Raw genomic sequence first — 17,295 nt, 5'->3', positions numbered from 1 at the left:
ATACTATTTTTAATTTGTTATTTTTATTAATTAAACTTAGTATAAATGTCACCTCTTTTGCACATCATATTTCTGCTATGTTATTTTACCTTTTTAACTGATTGTATGTCTGCAGTTTTTTGTTTAAATTTAATAAAAATTTGGTAAAAAAAATAAATAAAAAAAATGCATTGAGCTGATGAAATTTATATTATTATTATTATTATTATTATTATTATTATTATTTAAGTATCCTTGAATTGAATTAGGGCATGTGCGGTGGTTCCAAACTGAAATTGGAACTACAAATGTTCCCAAGACTCCTGACTCCTGTTGACGCTCTTCTTTAAGCGCCCTCTTTGATGACATCAAGCAGAACCCAAAGACAGGCCTGTAAGGAAACAGATGACTCGGCGTTTCGTCTCACCATGTCCTCGGCCCCGCCGGACGCCGGCGTGTAGAAGAGGCGGTAGTGGCGGACGTTGCCCTCCGCCGGCTCCCAGCGCACCTTCAGGGAGCTGGTGGTGGGATCGGTGACCTGCAGGTTCTTCACCCCGCCCAGCGCCTCTGACATCACAACACACACAACACAACACACACACACACACACAACACACACACACAGCGATTAGACCGTCGCCAATTTCCTCTCTGAGTTACAGCCGGACCAGCCGGGTCAAACCGCAGCAAATTATTCCTCTTTGTGTTTGTTTTAACCCGGTTGGTTGAGGTTTAGCGCTCCGGGGCAGTTCAGCCAATCAGGTGAGAGATCAATCACTGACTCAACCGACTGGCAAATACTTTCCTGTGGCTGTCTGAACTCCCAGGTACTGTCATTATAACAAATGTTCCTTAGGGCTTGTTTACGCTTCCAAGAACAGCAGATGGGTGGGGTTTAGATGAATTCGAGTTAGGGAAGCTGTCAATCATAGAGAAGTGTGTTTTCCTGTGATTATCTAGACTTTCTGCCACTCATTATGTCAGTCTATGTGGCAAAATGTCCATATTACCTTATTAATTCTCATATTCAGTCTTAAATTCGTATTGTCAACAAGTGAAAAAAATTGCCATTGAGGTGAGATAATTCAGGAATTTTCTAGTAACAATTTCCAGTGTAAAAATCTTGAAACAAGGCAGAATAATCAGATCAGAAAATGACACGATTTACAATTGGTAAACATTGGAAACTAATGAAATGGTCTCACTCCATCTGCAGATTTTTTTCCCACTTGAAAAATTTGATTTTAAGACTCAATAACACTACAGATTAACTTAAAATGGACATCTACTGGAATCTATGTTGTTTAAAACAGGGATTCTCAACCTTTTTCACATCAAGGACCCTTAATTTAGTCCACATTAGAGCCACTGACCCACATTTGATGAGATTTTGTCTCTCGAACCCAAATCTAAGAAAATCTTTATTGTCAGATATGATTTTGTCCAGAATTCCATGACTATTTGTATTGTAGGTAGAGAGATAACAGAGAAACTATGATCAGAACAGTCATTCTTCTACATTCTCTAATTGTGTTAACTTCTTGTAAATCAAATAATGTTGAAGTTTAACAATTCATCAATTCGCTGGGGACCCCCTGGAACCCCCTCAAGGACTCCTGGCGGTCCCCGGATCCCACATTGAGAACCACTGGGCTAAAACGCAGTTAAGAGAACAACTTGTGTCAGACTCACTCGTCTTTCCGTTCTCGGAGGTGCGTTTCCCCTCCACGTCGCTGTACAGCGGCACCAGGGTCACTTTGTACTCCGTGTCGGGCTGCAGGTCTCTCAGGACCGTGTTGGTCGACATTCCCGACACCTGGGTCTGCGGAGCGGAAAACAACATGAACAACAACGTGTCTGTAAATCAGTCCCATCCGTCCAGTGTACCTGGAGCCAAGCAGCACACCTCACCTCATAAACTCATCTGCTGTAAACTCAGTTACAGAATGGGTACTGACCTTCCTTTAGAAGCACTGCATCTGTATCGTGTTTGTATTTATTGTGTTGTATTTTCTTACAGATCCTTGGTAATATTTTATGTGAAGTTTCATCCCCGATCACAGCGGGTGAGCTGGTATTTGACCGGCGGCGTCAACGCACAGTTTGATGCGTATGACATCATGGCGTGGTAAAAGATTTGACATCAAAGCAGCTTTGGAAACGGTTTTGAAGTGATATCAGAAAGATATTTAGGTCCTGATTCCACTAAAAGATGCAGGTAGCAGCAACGACTACGGATGTTGTCTCAACTGATTTCGGCACAGACTGTCGTATCAACATCTAAATCAAATCAAATCAATTTTACAATTACAATTTACAATTTCACATTTGGCAGACGCTTTTATCCAAAGCGACTTACACATGAGATTTGCATACAACACAAGCAAGTTTCTAGATAGGAGAGAACAACGAGAGTAAGTGCTATAGAGCTAAGTTCTGGTCCAACAGGACAAAGGTGCTACGAGACAACAAGCTAAGTTCTGGATCAAATCAAATCAAACTTGATTTATATAGCACCATTCAGGCAAGCAAATGCAATTCAAAGTGCTTTTCAGAATAATAAAAAGACAAATCAAATGTAAAAAAAAAAAAAAAACAACAGAATAAAAGAAACAAGATGAAAAACCAACAAATACAATGCAATAAAACAGCAATCATAATAAGAAGAAAAGGAAAATCCTTATGGAAAGACTAGGCTAAAAAGGTAGGTTTTAAGATTCCTTTTAAACGTGCTCACTGATGGTCTATTCAAAGTCAAAATGTTTGCTGAGCATCCTTACAATAATATCTATATTTTTTATATTCCCAAGTTATGATTCTACTGTATATATGCATGATGAACTAAAACTTCCAGACAGCTTTTAAACTGGTTAGTGATAAATACGTATTCATCTCAATGACGATTTGACCAATGGGTTTCTGTGGGCTGATACCACTGTTTGGTTTTTTTTACTGTAGTTGACAATAGAAGATATTTTGTGCCGATATTCAGGGGTTCACACAACCACGATACCACGTAATAAATAAAAGATCAAATCTGACTGTGCAGAATTCTGTTTATTTCTGAGACACACATTTTTCTAGCGATGCCATTGGCTGCTAGAATGTAAACGACAACAATTTAAAAATGTGATTACAAAGTGACAATAATATAATTTGGATGGAGAGCTTGTGAAACTGTGATGGTCAAGAGTCTCATTAGTGATTACTACAGCAGAATAACATGGAGCTGATATCACCATTCATTTTTCTGCTCCACGATACGTATTGTCACATTTTTGTAATGCAAATTTTGATATATCGTCCCATTTCTACTTTCCAATATTTGATATATCGGTAAACCGGTGTGTGTGTGTGTGTGTGTGTGTGTGTGTGTGTGTGTACCCCTACCATGAGCTCATCCCCTCCGGCGGCGGGGACGTAGAGGATCTTGTACTGCCGGACGTCGCCCTCGGCCGGCTCCCAGCGGACCCTCAGGGTGTTGATGGTGGGATCCGTCACCTGCAGGTTCTTGACTCCGCCCAGCGGCTCTGAAACAGACGGACCGGGGCTGAAAACAACATCTAATTGAGAGATTATGTTTTTCCGATTAATTATCGCTCGGCTCTAGACGGGACGCATCACAACCTGGAACAACAAGGGAGACCTGGGTCAGACAGCTGCTGCGAATAACCCCTCTGTTGGTTTTGTCCCGCAGGGTGCACCGGATGGGTGGGGTTTACCACACCACATCAGGACAGTCCAGATGTCTCAAAGTCAGTTGTCAGTCACGGAGAAGTGTATTTTCCCGTCTTTCTAGCACTCATTATGTCGTTCTACGTGGCAAAAACGTCCATTAACGAGCGTTTTCGTCTCAGATTCAGTTCTAAAAACATATTTTCCTCGAAACAAGGGTTAGATAATTGTTGCAAATAGTCCTTAGCATTTGTTTTATCCTGCAGGGTGCACCAGATGGGTGGGTTTACCACAACAGGACAGTCCAGATGTATCACAGTGTGGGAAGTTGCCTAAACTTTCTGGCATTCATTATGTTCTTCTATTTGGCAAAAAAAATAATTTTAACAAGTTCTTTGGTCTCATATTGAGCTTTAAAAACATATTTTTCTCAAAACAAGGATCAAATAACTTGCAGATAATCCTTAGCATTTGTTTTATCCTGCAGGATGCACCAGATGGGGGGAGGGGGGTGTTACCACATCACTCGGGACAGTCCAGATGTGTCAGTCAGGGGAGATGTCTAAACTTTCTGCCACTCATTATATCATTGTATTTGGCAAAAATGTCCAAATGTCCAGTTCTTAAGTCTCATACTCAATCTTAAAAACATATTTTTCTTCAAACACGAGTCAAATAACTTGCACACAATCCTTAGCTATTGTTTTATCCTGCAGGGTGCACTGGACGGGTGGGGTTTACCACATCGGGACAGTCCAGATGTGTCAGTCAGGGAACATGGCAAAAAAAACTTTCTGGCATTTGTTTTATCATTCTGTGTCAAAAAATGTCCACATTAACAAGCTCTTTAGTCTCATATTCAGTCTTGAGATTTCTGCCATTTCTGGAACAAAAGGGGCCTTGGTTAAAATAATCCTCAGTGTTTTATCCTGCAGGGTGCCCCAGATGGGTGGGGTTTAGAGTTCAGATGGATCAGAGTCGGGGAATTTGTCAATGACAGAAACCGACTCTCAGAAACCTTCCTCTGATTGACGAAACTCGCCTGGCACTCGCTGTATCGTCCTATCTGGCAGCCTCCACCCATCTGGCACTAAACTAACACAGAGCATGAAGGGGGATTTTCAAATCTGATTATTTGACTGCTCCTGGAACAATACGCCCATGCTTCTAGGAATTTGTGCTCGCTCTACTGCTGCGCCGTTGCAGAGACAGAACGTTGAAGAAGGCAAACAACATTGTGGGTGACCAGAGGCACCCCCCCTTTTCCTCCTCATTTGAATTGTTGCCATCTGGGCGACAATATTGCCCCCCCCTTCTATTCACTAAAAATAGAGCCAAGTTTTCATTTGTTCCACAAGCCATTACATTTTTAAACGGGTAATGCACCAGCACCTTATCCCCCATGCACTTTTGGCCACTCCTTCCTGGTCACAAAAGATGTCCAGCTGGTCTGGCCCGTCCCCCTCCTCCTGGTATGTGTATGGGTATATGTCTATTATGACTATGAGTATGTCTATTGATGACTTTGTATGTCTATTGATGACTTTGACTTTGTATGTCTATTGGTGACTATTATGATATGGGTATGTTTGAGTATGTCTACTGGTGACTTTGTAATGTAGTGATGAAATGCCTTGTGATTTTGCTGCAAAAATTTTCCCCACGGGGACAAATAAAAAGTATCTATCTATCTATCTATCTATCTATCTATCTATCTATCTATCTATCTATCTATCTATCTCATTGTATTGTCGGTCTGGATGAGGAGGACTGTAACACATCCGCACGTGAAGCCTCGTCGATTCACTCACTTGTCTTTCCCTCGTCAGACTGCCGGATGCCGTCCACGTCCGGGTAGACGGGGACGACGGACACGTTGTAGAGGGTGTCGGCCTCCAGGTTCCTCAGCACCGTGCTGGTGGTTCCTCCTGAGACTTGATCCTGTTCAGCACAATGTGGAGCCTCCGTCAGCAACTACAACAACTTCATCTGACTGTGGTGTGTATGAGTGAGTGGGACACAGTGAATCCAGTATGTGCAGTAAGGGTTGGGCGATATGTTCAAATTTTCCAACCGGCCACCCGTCAGCCCGTCAACCGGTGATTGCCGATATATTCGCACAGGTGTGTGTGGAAGAGCTCGTTGCCAAAAAGAATACAAAATCCCCTTATTTGGGATTATTTTGGTTTTAAACCGGACGAAACTGGCAAGCCGGAGGACCTAAATGAAGTCATTTGCCGTCTTTGCAAACGAGTCCAGACGGGCTGAACAGCTGAAAAAGAGTATGATGGCGTCAGATGAAGGAGCCTCCCTCCGCCTGCAGCCTCCAAATGAACAAACAGGTGGGATAACATATTATGCTATTAAACGATTAAAGGGTGCACAACTGCACATACAGCTTTTGGTCTAGTTCTCAAATATGATTTATGAATTGACGTCGCTTTTCAGCACCGATCGATCGGACAGCAACCGCTAAAGAGGCTTCACTGTCATTTATTCACTCACTGCTCTGTTTTGTGAAAGACTTGTTGGAAATCAGACCAACAAGAACGTGCAAAATATGGCCCGACTCCACCTGCCAGTTCCTATTCGCACACGCTTTGAATTGCGCTTTACAGGTTAATTATTTACCATTAAATTAGACCATTAAATTAGCAAAATAAAATGACAAAAATCAATCGCTGATAGCCGATATATTCATCCTATCTCCCAACCCTACCGTGCAGCATGTCTTTCCTTTATGATTTGTGCACAGTCAGGGTTCGGTATGGGAACGCTACATGTTTGCCGTTAAGCTGACCGAACATATTCTGCTGTTGTTGTGTGAAAAACTCAAATTTTCCTTTCAAAACCCAGTATATAAACTCAACAACTCATGGTGGAAAAGCTAAAAACAAGGCAAACAAGTTTTTCGGTAACACTTTACAATAAGGGTCACTAAGTTAATTAATGTGTCTGGTAATCATTTACTAATGGTGTTCATGTTAACTAAGGTCATCTTTATAAACTATTAAATAATACATAAATTAATACCTTAGTTAACATGAACACCATTAGTAAATTACACATTAGTTAACTGTTAATTAAGGGTTAGTTAATGCTTATTAAGCATTAACTAACCCTTAACTTAGTGACCCTTATTGTAAAGTGCTACCAGTTTTTCTTAGTTCCATTTTACATTTTAGAGATTCAATAGACAGTGATGATACTATAACCACTGCTGCCAACTTGTCACTACATTTTACCACTTTTCAGACTCCCATGTGACTTTATTTCTCAAAAGTGACTAGCGACAGATCTCTCTACTTTTTCACACCACGGGAAAACAACGTTAATTTGTCGACTCCCAAAGCGTTGGGCGACAAATGCCAAATTTTACACTACTTGCTCATCTAATCCAAAGACATCTGATGATCACAGTGCTTCACTTACACGGCATAACCGCAGCTGTAGCAAATATATTCATATGCAAATTAGCGTATGACATCATTTCGCGCAGTCAAGCTTCATTTAAACCCGACTTCATTTTAAATTCTAATCAAGATCCCGAGGTTTCCAAAGACACCAAACATGTCAGGCTGAATCACAGGGAAATGTGTAGAAAATGATGCACAACACATCCAGATTTTTTCCACTTGATGTAATGCTGTAAAGCCATAAAAAAAAAAAAAAACATGGCGCCTTGGGTTTGAATATTTCAGGGGAATCCCAGGGTTTGCAAAAAGTTGAAAGTCCTACCATTTGCTCCTGGCCTCCCGGCACGGCTGAGTAGAAGACCTTGTAGTTGCGGACGTTGCCCACCGCCGGGTCCCAGCGCACAGTCAGGGTGCTGATGGTCGGGTCGACCACCTGCAAGTTCTTAACTCCGCCCATCGGGTCTGAGGAAGGGGAAGAGATGCGATGGGTCTCAGTTTATCTTGTTTTTTGTGAGGTTTTTTTTGTGATATTTTTCTGTTATGATCATCAACCTAGATCAGTGGTTCCCAACCCAGTCCTCAAGGACCCCCTGTCCTGCAAGTTTTTATTCCATCTTTACTCTTGCACACCTGATCCCACTGGGGCCTACACACTTCCATGCTGCTCTGTTCAGGTAGATCTGTCTCTACCAATCAGCATTAAGACCTTAACTGGATCAGGTGCGCAAGAGTAGAGCTGGAACCGATACTTGCAGGAAAAGGGGTCCTTGAGGACTGGGTTGGGAAACACTGACCTAGATCATGTTTAGGCTATGCACGGATGAAGAAAATTAATTAATTAGGCTATTTTGCAATGTTTAGGACTACATGAATATTTGCTTATTGTTGGAATAGCCTAGAGGTTGTTTCATGTCCTCTGAGTGTTGTTGTTAGTACATCTAATAATGATATAACTAATTTGTGATTTTTTTTGGAAGCTGCTGTGTCAGCCTGATTACCAATAAGATTCACCTGTGACTGATTCAGTTTGTTTGCCTAATAAGCAAACTGAAGAAGGTCGTCTTGCCCGAAACGTCTGTGCGGCAATAAATATAAATGAATTAATTGGAGTGCTGTCCTGGAGTGTTTCGTTACACATTTTTTGAGGATTCAGCACCTACATAAATAACTGAGGGTTGAGCGCGTTTTTTGGTAAATGGGTCTCAGTGTTTTAATGTTTCCCTATCTGTATGGTGTTGAAAGGGGTCAAAACTTCTCCTCCAAAATGTATTCAATAAATTAAAAAATGTCATGTGTCATGTGTTTTCAAAGACTCGTGACTCATCTAATTTGCAGTTGAAATGTTTCACATGTTACATATACTTATATATACTGCGTTTAAGGTCGGTCTGTGATGCTTTATAACAAAGGAAACCAAAGAGAGAAGAGAGAAAAAAGATCTAACGTTGGTGAGATTTGTCACTAGGTGATTGGTTGGAGAAGTGACCATACCCAACACCAGAACTGAATTTGATCAATCAGGGCAAATCGATAGGACATTCTTCTCTAATACAGCTTTGATTTTGTGATTTAGGCTGATAAGATGGGCGCATTTTTTTACTTCAAAATCTTGCCTAGTGCAGCTTTAACACTGATGAGGGCAGATGGCTGTTTACCACATTTTTGGGGAAAATTATGGGGAAAAAAACAATTTCCAAATGGTTTTGGTTTAGTTTAGCTCTGCGGTTTTCAAGGCCCAGACCGAATCAACAGACAACAAACCCAGTTAAACTCACTCGTCTTTCCGTTCTTGGACTGCGGCCGGCCCTCCATCTCGTGGTAGACGGGCACCACGGTGACGGTGTACTCGGTGTTGGCCTCCAGGTTCTTCAGGACGGTGGAGGTGGTGGTTCCTGACACCTGGTCCTGGAGGAAGAAGAAAACGACATCAGCCCATCAGCTGGGAAAAAGCAACATCCGTGAAAAGCGGGTTTGGCGCCCGCAGGAAAGACTCTCAAACTGGAAGATGTTTGGAGTTCAGTCTGCTCCAAACCCACTTTTCTTGGATGAACCGTAACCGTGGGAACCATGATCTGTGTGGCTCAGTGACAGGTCAACCTGTCCGGTTAAATAACGGTTGAAACGTAAGTCTTGTGTTGGTAAAATATAATTACTAACAGAAGCTACACTGCCTTAACAAGTCATTTTGATCTATTTAGTCAAATATTAGTTCCTAAAATCTTATTTTTCTTAAGTCAAGTGAGATAATTTGCCAGTGGGGTGAGATAATTTCACTTTTTTCCAGAAATTTCTTGAAGCTGGTGACATAATCTTGATGGTAACAAGGTCGACTGCCTTATTTTAAGTTATTGCCGCTTATTGACTTGAAAAAAAAAGTCTTATATGAAACTGGCTAAGTCTAATTTTCCCACACCATTGGCATATTTTTCCACTTATTTTAAGAATTATTTTAACATAATTTCTTTTGACGTTTTTTGACATGAAAAAAAGCAAGATTAAATGACTTAACACAAGACAGTCTTACCACATCCTGGTCTCCCCCAGGATGGTTGAAAAGAAAGTCTTGTGTTAGTAAAATATAATTACTAACAGAAGCCTCACTGCCTTAACAAGTCATTTTGATCTATTTAGTCAAATACTGGTTCCTAAAATCTTATTTTTCTTAAGTCAAGTGAGATCATTTGCCAGTGGGGTGAGATAATTTCACTTTTTTCCAGAAATTTCTTGAATCTGGTGACATAATCTTGACGGTAACAAGGTCGACTACTACTATTTTAACTTATTACTTATTGACTTGGAAAAAAAAAGTCTTGTATGAAACTGCCTAAGTCTAATTTTCCCACACGATTGGCATATGTTTCCACTTCTTTTAAGAATTATTTTAACATAATTTTTTTTGACGTTTTTTGACATTAAAAAAAAAGCAAGATCAAATGACTTAACACAAGACAGTCTTACCACATCCTGGTCTCCCCCGGCGGCCGGGACCCAGATGACGATGTATTCGCGCACGTTCCCCTCGGCGGGGTCCCAGCGTACGTTCAGGGTGCTGGTGGTGGGGTCGGTCACCTGCAGGTTCCCCACGAAGCCCAGCGGCCCTGAGCGGAGACACGGGACAGGAAGACTTGGACCGGAGCGCCACACAGCTGCTGTCTAGCCACAGATTACTGGCGTCCGGGGGGCAGTTAGCTCAGACTCAGCTCGTTTCCCAGCCTGTTTTTCCTCAAGTCTATCAATTCAGTTTGCGGTCTGCTGTAACTAAGGTGGATGCATTTTAAAATCTGTGTCCCGATGGGGAAGGGATTTCTCCGTTTGTCCCGTTCAAGTTGCTCCTTGCTGATGTCATGATTCACCAGGAGAATATCATTTATAAATCATAATAACGATCAGACGTATAAAGGAAGTTAAAACCAAATAATGTCACGTATTCTTTCCTTTTTATTTGTATAAAAACTTTTTAAGTTGATGCATGTTTTCCCCTCTTTTTCATTTTGAGAACAATAATAAAAGAACATGATTGACAAAGAACAACTTCGCAGAACAAAAATAATTACAGGAAGGCAATATCTAAAGCAAATTAGACTAACAACTAATTTATAAGACGGTTGTATATATTTAGTTTAGTTTCTCATATAGTATTACTGAGGATTTATTGTTGCACTTCTTATATTCTTATCCACTAATTATTGACACAAAAGATAGTTATTCTTGGTGGCTGATATAAATATTCATAAACACGACTTCATAGTACAGTAAGTAGCAACGGACTGATGCAAGTTACATGAAAGAAGGATCTTTTTAAGGCAGTAAAAAAAGTAAATTCTATTCTGAAAATGTCATTTTTTTCTTGTTGACATTTTTCTTTTACACTTTGGGATTTCGATGATGTTCATATCCAGAGAGAAGGAAGAAATGTTTTTTCTTTTCATTTGTTGCTGTTGTTTGTTTGTTTGTTCATGTCTTTCTTTGTTTCTTTGTTTCTCTCTTTCTTTCTTTCTTTCTTTCTTTCTTTCTTCCTTCCTTCCTTCCTTCCTTCTTTCCTTCCTTCCTTCCTTCCACCAACTGGACTGAAACACTATCATCATTCAGGATTCTGAAAATATCATTTTTTCTTGTTGACATTTTTCTTTTACACTTTGGGATTTCAATGATGTTCATATCCAGAGAGAAGAAAGAAGTGTTTTTTCTGTTTTTGTTCATTTGTTGCTGTTGTTTGTTTCAACTGGACTGAAACACTATCATCATTCAGGATAAACATGTATTATATATTAAATTTAAGTAGGGCTGGGCGATATGGTTGAAATCAATATCACGATAATCATAAGGATTTTTCTCAATATCAATATATATCACGATATGGTTCATGTATGCAAAATCACGTTAAATAATCAAATTAATGTTCATCTCATTGAACCGAATGGTAAAGTTAGGTGTGATGTCAAATAAAACAGAAATATTCAAATAATATTCCTACCATACCTCATTTTATGAGAGTTTTTAAGTAAAATTTGCTTGTCATCATCAATTCAGACAGCAGAAATGTGTCACGATATCAAAATATATTATAATATATTATGATAATATTGAATTATCGCCCAGCCCTAAATTTAAGCTCCTATTGCTGAAAGAGGGATTGTGGGAATATTCTGTTGACCGGTTCATTCCTGACAGCAGGGAGACACTCGGTCACAGGTAGATCAAAGCTGCATGTAAACATCCTGAACCTGAATGAAGACCCTCAGCAGCAGGTTCCCACCCCCCACACCCCCCCCCCCACAGTGACTCACGTGTCTTGCCCTTGTCGGACAGGCTGGGTCCGTCTCCCTCGGCGTAGACCGGCACCACGGTGACGGTGTAGCGGGTGTCCGGCAGCAGCTTCTCCAGGACCGTTTTAGTCGTGCTCTCTGACACTTGCTCCTACACAACAGACATGTGTGTGTGTGAATTAGCGATGGGACGATATATTTGAAATTCAATATATCGCGATTTGAAAATGTGACGATACATATCTTGGGGCAGGAACATGAATGGTGATATTTGTCATTTATGCCATTGATCTTAAATTAGGGCTCAACCGATTTGAGTTTTTGAATGCAGATACCCATAGTTTTGCACTGAAGGTCCCAAAATTTTGTGCCGATATTCAATATTTTTTGCATTTGACCATTTTTATTCCCCCAATATGTAGCAAGTATTCAGTGTTTCCACCAGTTTTCTTCTTATCAGGGTGGAAAAGCCTCTGAAACAGAATTTAGAGCATCATGGGACACTAAAACTCTCCACTGAAACCCAGACTGATGAAATTATTTTAGGAAACTCTGGGATACATTTAATATTCATACCTTTAAATGACAAATTAATTAAAGAATATAAAATGTAATTTGAGGTTTTCCAGACTGTTTCTGTAGCTGTCGTCTGGAGGAAACTCGAAACTAGAGGCAAACCACACTGACTGGATGATAACATTTATACTAAAAGGCCGATATCAACCTGATATATCAGCATAACCCTACTTCAAACCCCACAAGTTATTGTGGCTGAGATGTTTCTGTTCTATAAAAAAAAAACCTAATGGCAGCCTAAACATGTCAGTGTTGTTTGTTGTTTTGTTTATTTCACAACACTGTTCAAGCTCTCCGCAGAGCTGTGAGCTTCTACAGATTTTGTTTAACTTGAATGTGAGCAAATTATATTGTAATTATTCCAGTTATTCCAATATTTACGCGTTGTTTGGCGTTTCCCTTCCTAACTGAATAAGCAACACACAAAACACCAAACAAGATTAAGATTCAAAACCGCCTCCGGTCCACCAGTTGAAAACTCCTCTGACAGAAAGACCGATTGGGGGTAAAAGTCGTCGAACGAGTCATTTCCAAACAGACAAAGCAGAGAGAGCAGCCAAGTCGTGTTAAGAGTTGTTATTACACGGCTCTTCACACCACGTTAGCTTCCACCCAGCCTGAACCGCCCCGCGCTGACGGCATGCCCGCATCGCCTCTGATTAGCGGGATTTACACACACTTAACTCTCCTCAGGCTGCGCTCCAGAAGAACAGAAAAAAAAAAAAAAAAACCCACACACACACACACACACACACACACACACACACACACAAAGATGGCATGCAACGATGCGGGATCCATTTTGCCAAAAGGATTTAGAGGCTATTGTGTGGCAATTGCACGGTGGGATTATCCTGTCAGCCGGTGTGACATCACTAAAGCCCCGCTGATGGTTTTGTTCAGTTGTTTCTTTTGAGGTGAGATGCTTTATGAGCCCCGTCGTTTGTCTCTTCTTTTGGGTTTTATTATTTCTTACTAAACTAAACTATTGTTCTACCAATATGGGTTTTTTTTAACGCTGATATTGAAAGATATTTTTGTATTTAAGCTGCTGACAGATGATATTTCATGCTGATAAACTTTACCATTTTCATGCCCAAAAAAATCCCCCCCAAAAAGTATCTCAGCATTCAGGCTTTTACCCAGAATTGTATTCTTTGCAAGATGGAAAAGCCTCTGAAACAGCATGTAGACCATCATGGGACACAAAAAATCGGCCTGAGGTATTGGCAAACGATATCTTGGTCTAACCCTAAACTGATCTAAACTGTTCCACTTGTTGCATTATCGTTCAATATGCTCTTTTAGTTGAAATTACTTATTCTACTTGCCCTCCTCTTCTCTTACTCATTTTCTTTGCTACTGCAATAGCCCAATCTCCCCACAGAGATCACGAAAGTTAAATCTAAACTAAACTAAACAAATCAAAATTGAATTACAACGAGAGCGAGAGCCTCACCACAATCTCCAGTCCTCCGTCGGTCGGGATGTAGATCACTTTGTAGCCCTGAACGTTGCCGTCGGCTGGGTTCCAGGTCACCGTGAGCGTGGTGATGGTCGGGTTCGTCACCTTCATGTTGTCGACTCCGCCCAGAGGCACTGGAGCGGGACGATAGTTGTCATGATTTGGATGTTTAAACCGTAGGGGGCAAGGCGTCTTGATCTTGCTCCGTTTCAAATACATTTACCTTGAAATTTCTTTATATCCAACATTGTAAGCCAGTGGTTCTCAAACTTTTTCATATCAAGGACCCCTAATTTAGTCCACATTAGGGTCACGGACCCCCATTTGATGAGATTTTGTCTCCAAATCTGAGAATATTTTTATTGTCAGATATGATTTTGTCCAGAATTCCATGACTGTCTGTATTGTAGGTAGAGAGATGACAGTGAAACTATGATCCAAATAGTCATTCTTCTATATTCTCTAATTGTTCTTGTAAATGAAATAATGAAGTTTAACAATTCATCAATTTGCTGGGGACCCCCTGGAATGCCCTCAAGGACCCCTGGTGGTACCCCGGACCCCACGTTGAGAACCACTGTTGTAAGCAACCAATAGTAAGGTTCAGAGCCACTGCACTCTGATGATAATGTATCAAAAGTTCCTGCGTCGTTAGACACAGCTGGTCAAACAAAATTTCATGAAATGAGCATGAAAATGCAAATGTAATTAACGTGCACCATGCATGACAAGTGAGAGAAATGTTTCTGTACCAAGACACGATAACATGAACATTTTTCTTGCTTAACCATAATCAAAGCCTTACCCTAACCTTAACCAAAGTTGTTTTACTTGCTTAAACTTAACCGTTAGCAAACCTTTTCATGTGATGAACAGGTGAAAATGGCGCGTCCAATTTGTGTTATTGTCACATAATCCTTTCATGGTTCAGAGTTTGTGCTCATTTCAAATTTTGTGAGACTGCGTTTCCCTTTATATTTACACACTCCCACTCCACTGTAACTTACATGTCTTTCCGTTCTCTGACTGGCGCTTGCCCTCCCTGGCGGGGTAAACCGGCACCACAGACACCGTGTACGGCGTGTCCGGCATCAGGTTCCTCAGGATGATGTTGGTGGTGCCTGCAGGGACTTGTTCCTGTTTACAAAGGTTCAAAACAAATGTTGTTTAGGCGCAACAAGGTCTCATAACTGAGATCATTCTGCAATTCTATTCTATCTATATGTATGCTGTAATTTTACAAGGACAAATGCAACCACAAGAACACGTTAACAAACTGCCTATTGCATTGTATCACAGTATAGCAGTGATGGAAAGTAACTAAGTACATTTACTCAAGTACTGTACTTAAGTACAATTTTGAGGTAGTTGTATTTTACTTTGTACTTATACTCCACTACATTTTAGAGGGAAATATTGTACTTTTTACTCCATTACATTTATTTCACAGCTATAGTTACTAGTTACTTTTCAGATCAATATTTTATATTTAAAACATTTGATCATCTTTATAAAATAACTATAAAATAGCATTGTTATAGATTAGACTACCCAAAAGTATAGCTAAATTGTTAAGATGAGCTTCACGTTGACAACTTTAAAATGCTGCTTACATGTACATGTATGTCAATAAATCAGTATTAATATTCCAATAATTTATGAAAAATATAACTCTCTAAATGGGGACAGTTTGCATAATGAGTACGTTTACTTTGATACTCTAAGTACATTTTGCTGCCAATACTTATGTACTTTTACTTAAGTAAGATTTTGAATGCAGGACTTTTACTTGTAATGGAGTATCTTTACATTGTTGTTTTGCTACTTTTACTGAAGTAAAAGATCCCAGTACTTCTTCCACCACTGCAGTATAGCAAGGTTATGTTTAGTTTTTACAATAAACAAATTGTCCTGGGAGGTGCGACAGGTGTAAAGAGTCTCACCATCTCCTCTGGGCCTCCAGCGACCGGCACAAAGAAGATCTTGTACTGGCGAACGGCTCCGTCAGCTGGGTCCCAGTTCACACTGAGAGAGGTCATGGTGGGATCCGTCACCCGCAGGTTCTTCACTCCTCCCAACGGCCCTGAAAAAAGACGACAGGTCATTTATACTATCGCTGGAAGAATCATTTGGTGAACAGCTCTCCTTGCTCACCGCTTTGTGAGCAGCAAAACGAGTTGTGTTGCATCAAAAATATAGTCTCCATTACCAACGTTTCAAAATTGCTGTCAAATTTTATGTTGATGCTGTGATACTTGCAATCCAACCGTTTCTATTGAGGAGACAAAAGTAGACAAAAGTGCCCGGTCTGATATCATGTGACACGTTTTTTCTTGGCACTCGTCTGGAAATATTGAAGTATGAAATATTCCTGTTTTCTCTGCAGGATTAGGGTTAGAGAAACATCGTTTTAAAAGCAAGAACTGGAAAATTTGTTGAGCGCCAAGAGAAATGTTGCACATGATATCGGTCTGGGCACTTTGATGGTCAAAGGCGCTACTGACGTCACTTCGTAACTTTTCCCTCCTCCATAGAAATGGTGTAAGAGAAGATTAATTTTCTGTTTAACGGTAAAGATTTACAACTTATCTATGTGTCCTGTGCTAAAGGTACAAATGCTTCTTAGTTAGATTTGGTGTAGATTTTTTACGGGCACGTCCCTGACAAGTTCAGGTGAGTTGGATTGCATGTGTGAGGCTGCATGCTGCGGCTAACTTGAGTAGGGTATTTTAGTACTCTTTCCACCTCTGTTATCAACCCAGTCTTACTTGTCTTTCCGTTCTCAGACATCTTGATGCCATCTCCCTCTTTGTAAACAGGCACCAGTGAGACGGTGTAGACGGTGTCGGGCCGCAGGCCTCGCAGCACGGTGCTGGTAGCGGTTCCCGACACTTGTTCCTGAGAATTACAACAAATGACATACAGTATACTGACTTTTTCCAAACCCCATGAGCAGAGAAAGAAGCTATCAAAAATGTATCTTGGGCATTTTAGGGGGGGAAGGTAGTCTAAGACAGTGGTTCTCAACCTTTTTCATTTCAAGGACCCCTAAGTTTGAGTTGAGAATTTGTCCCTCGTACCCAAATCTGAGAATATTTTTATTGTTAGATATGATTTAGTCCAAAATTCCATGACTATCTGTATTGTAGGTAGAGAGATAACAGAGAAACTATGACTATAATAGTCATTCTTGATTGTGTTAACTTCTTGTAAATTAAATAATGAAGTTTAACGATTCATCTTTTTGCTGGGGACCCCCTGGAACCCCCTCAAGGACCCCTGGTGGCCCCCGGACCCCACGTTGAGAACCACTGGTCTAAGAGCTACAGGAGCGGACTTGTACTTTGAGTCCTCAGACCAGAGAAGAAAGTGAATAAACAAAGGTTTCCACTCCATCAACAACAGCTGCTGTGGTGCC

At 40.6% G+C, this 17,295-nt stretch overlaps 1 protein-coding gene across 1 annotated transcript in view; it reads right to left on the bottom strand.

The window, feature by feature from the left end:
- Window positions 1–406: 406 nt before the first annotated feature.
- LOC139663063 (collagen alpha-1(XII) chain-like) overlaps window positions 407–17,295 on the bottom strand; it is a gene marked incomplete at its 3' end in the record, with an annotated part of 107,850 nt that continues 90,961 nt past the window's right edge. The window contains exons 34-45 of the mRNA XM_071541596.1: window positions 16,646–16,775; window positions 15,821–15,960; window positions 14,885–15,014; window positions 13,872–14,011; window positions 11,858–11,987; window positions 10,029–10,168; window positions 8,846–8,975; window positions 7,393–7,532; window positions 5,466–5,595; window positions 3,370–3,509; window positions 1,672–1,801; window positions 407–546 (exon numbers count right to left, since the gene is read on the bottom strand). Coding sequence (XP_071397697.1) covers window positions 407–546; window positions 1,672–1,801; window positions 3,370–3,509; window positions 5,466–5,595; window positions 7,393–7,532; window positions 8,846–8,975; window positions 10,029–10,168; window positions 11,858–11,987; window positions 13,872–14,011; window positions 14,885–15,014; window positions 15,821–15,960; window positions 16,646–16,775 — 1,620 coding nt within the window. The remainder of the gene's footprint in view (window positions 547–1,671; window positions 1,802–3,369; window positions 3,510–5,465; window positions 5,596–7,392; window positions 7,533–8,845; window positions 8,976–10,028; window positions 10,169–11,857; window positions 11,988–13,871; window positions 14,012–14,884; window positions 15,015–15,820; window positions 15,961–16,645; window positions 16,776–17,295) is intronic.

The sequence above is a fragment of the Centroberyx affinis genome, unplaced genomic scaffold (assembly GCF_046629955.1).
Source record: "Centroberyx affinis isolate AG114_WGS23_722 - 3 ecotype Tasmania unplaced genomic scaffold, CSIRO-AGI_Caff_v1 ptg003906l_1, whole genome shotgun sequence".
Classification (NCBI taxonomy): Eukaryota; Metazoa; Chordata; class Actinopteri; order Beryciformes; family Berycidae; genus Centroberyx; species Centroberyx affinis.
This window is presented reverse-complemented; position numbering and strand designations above follow the sequence as displayed.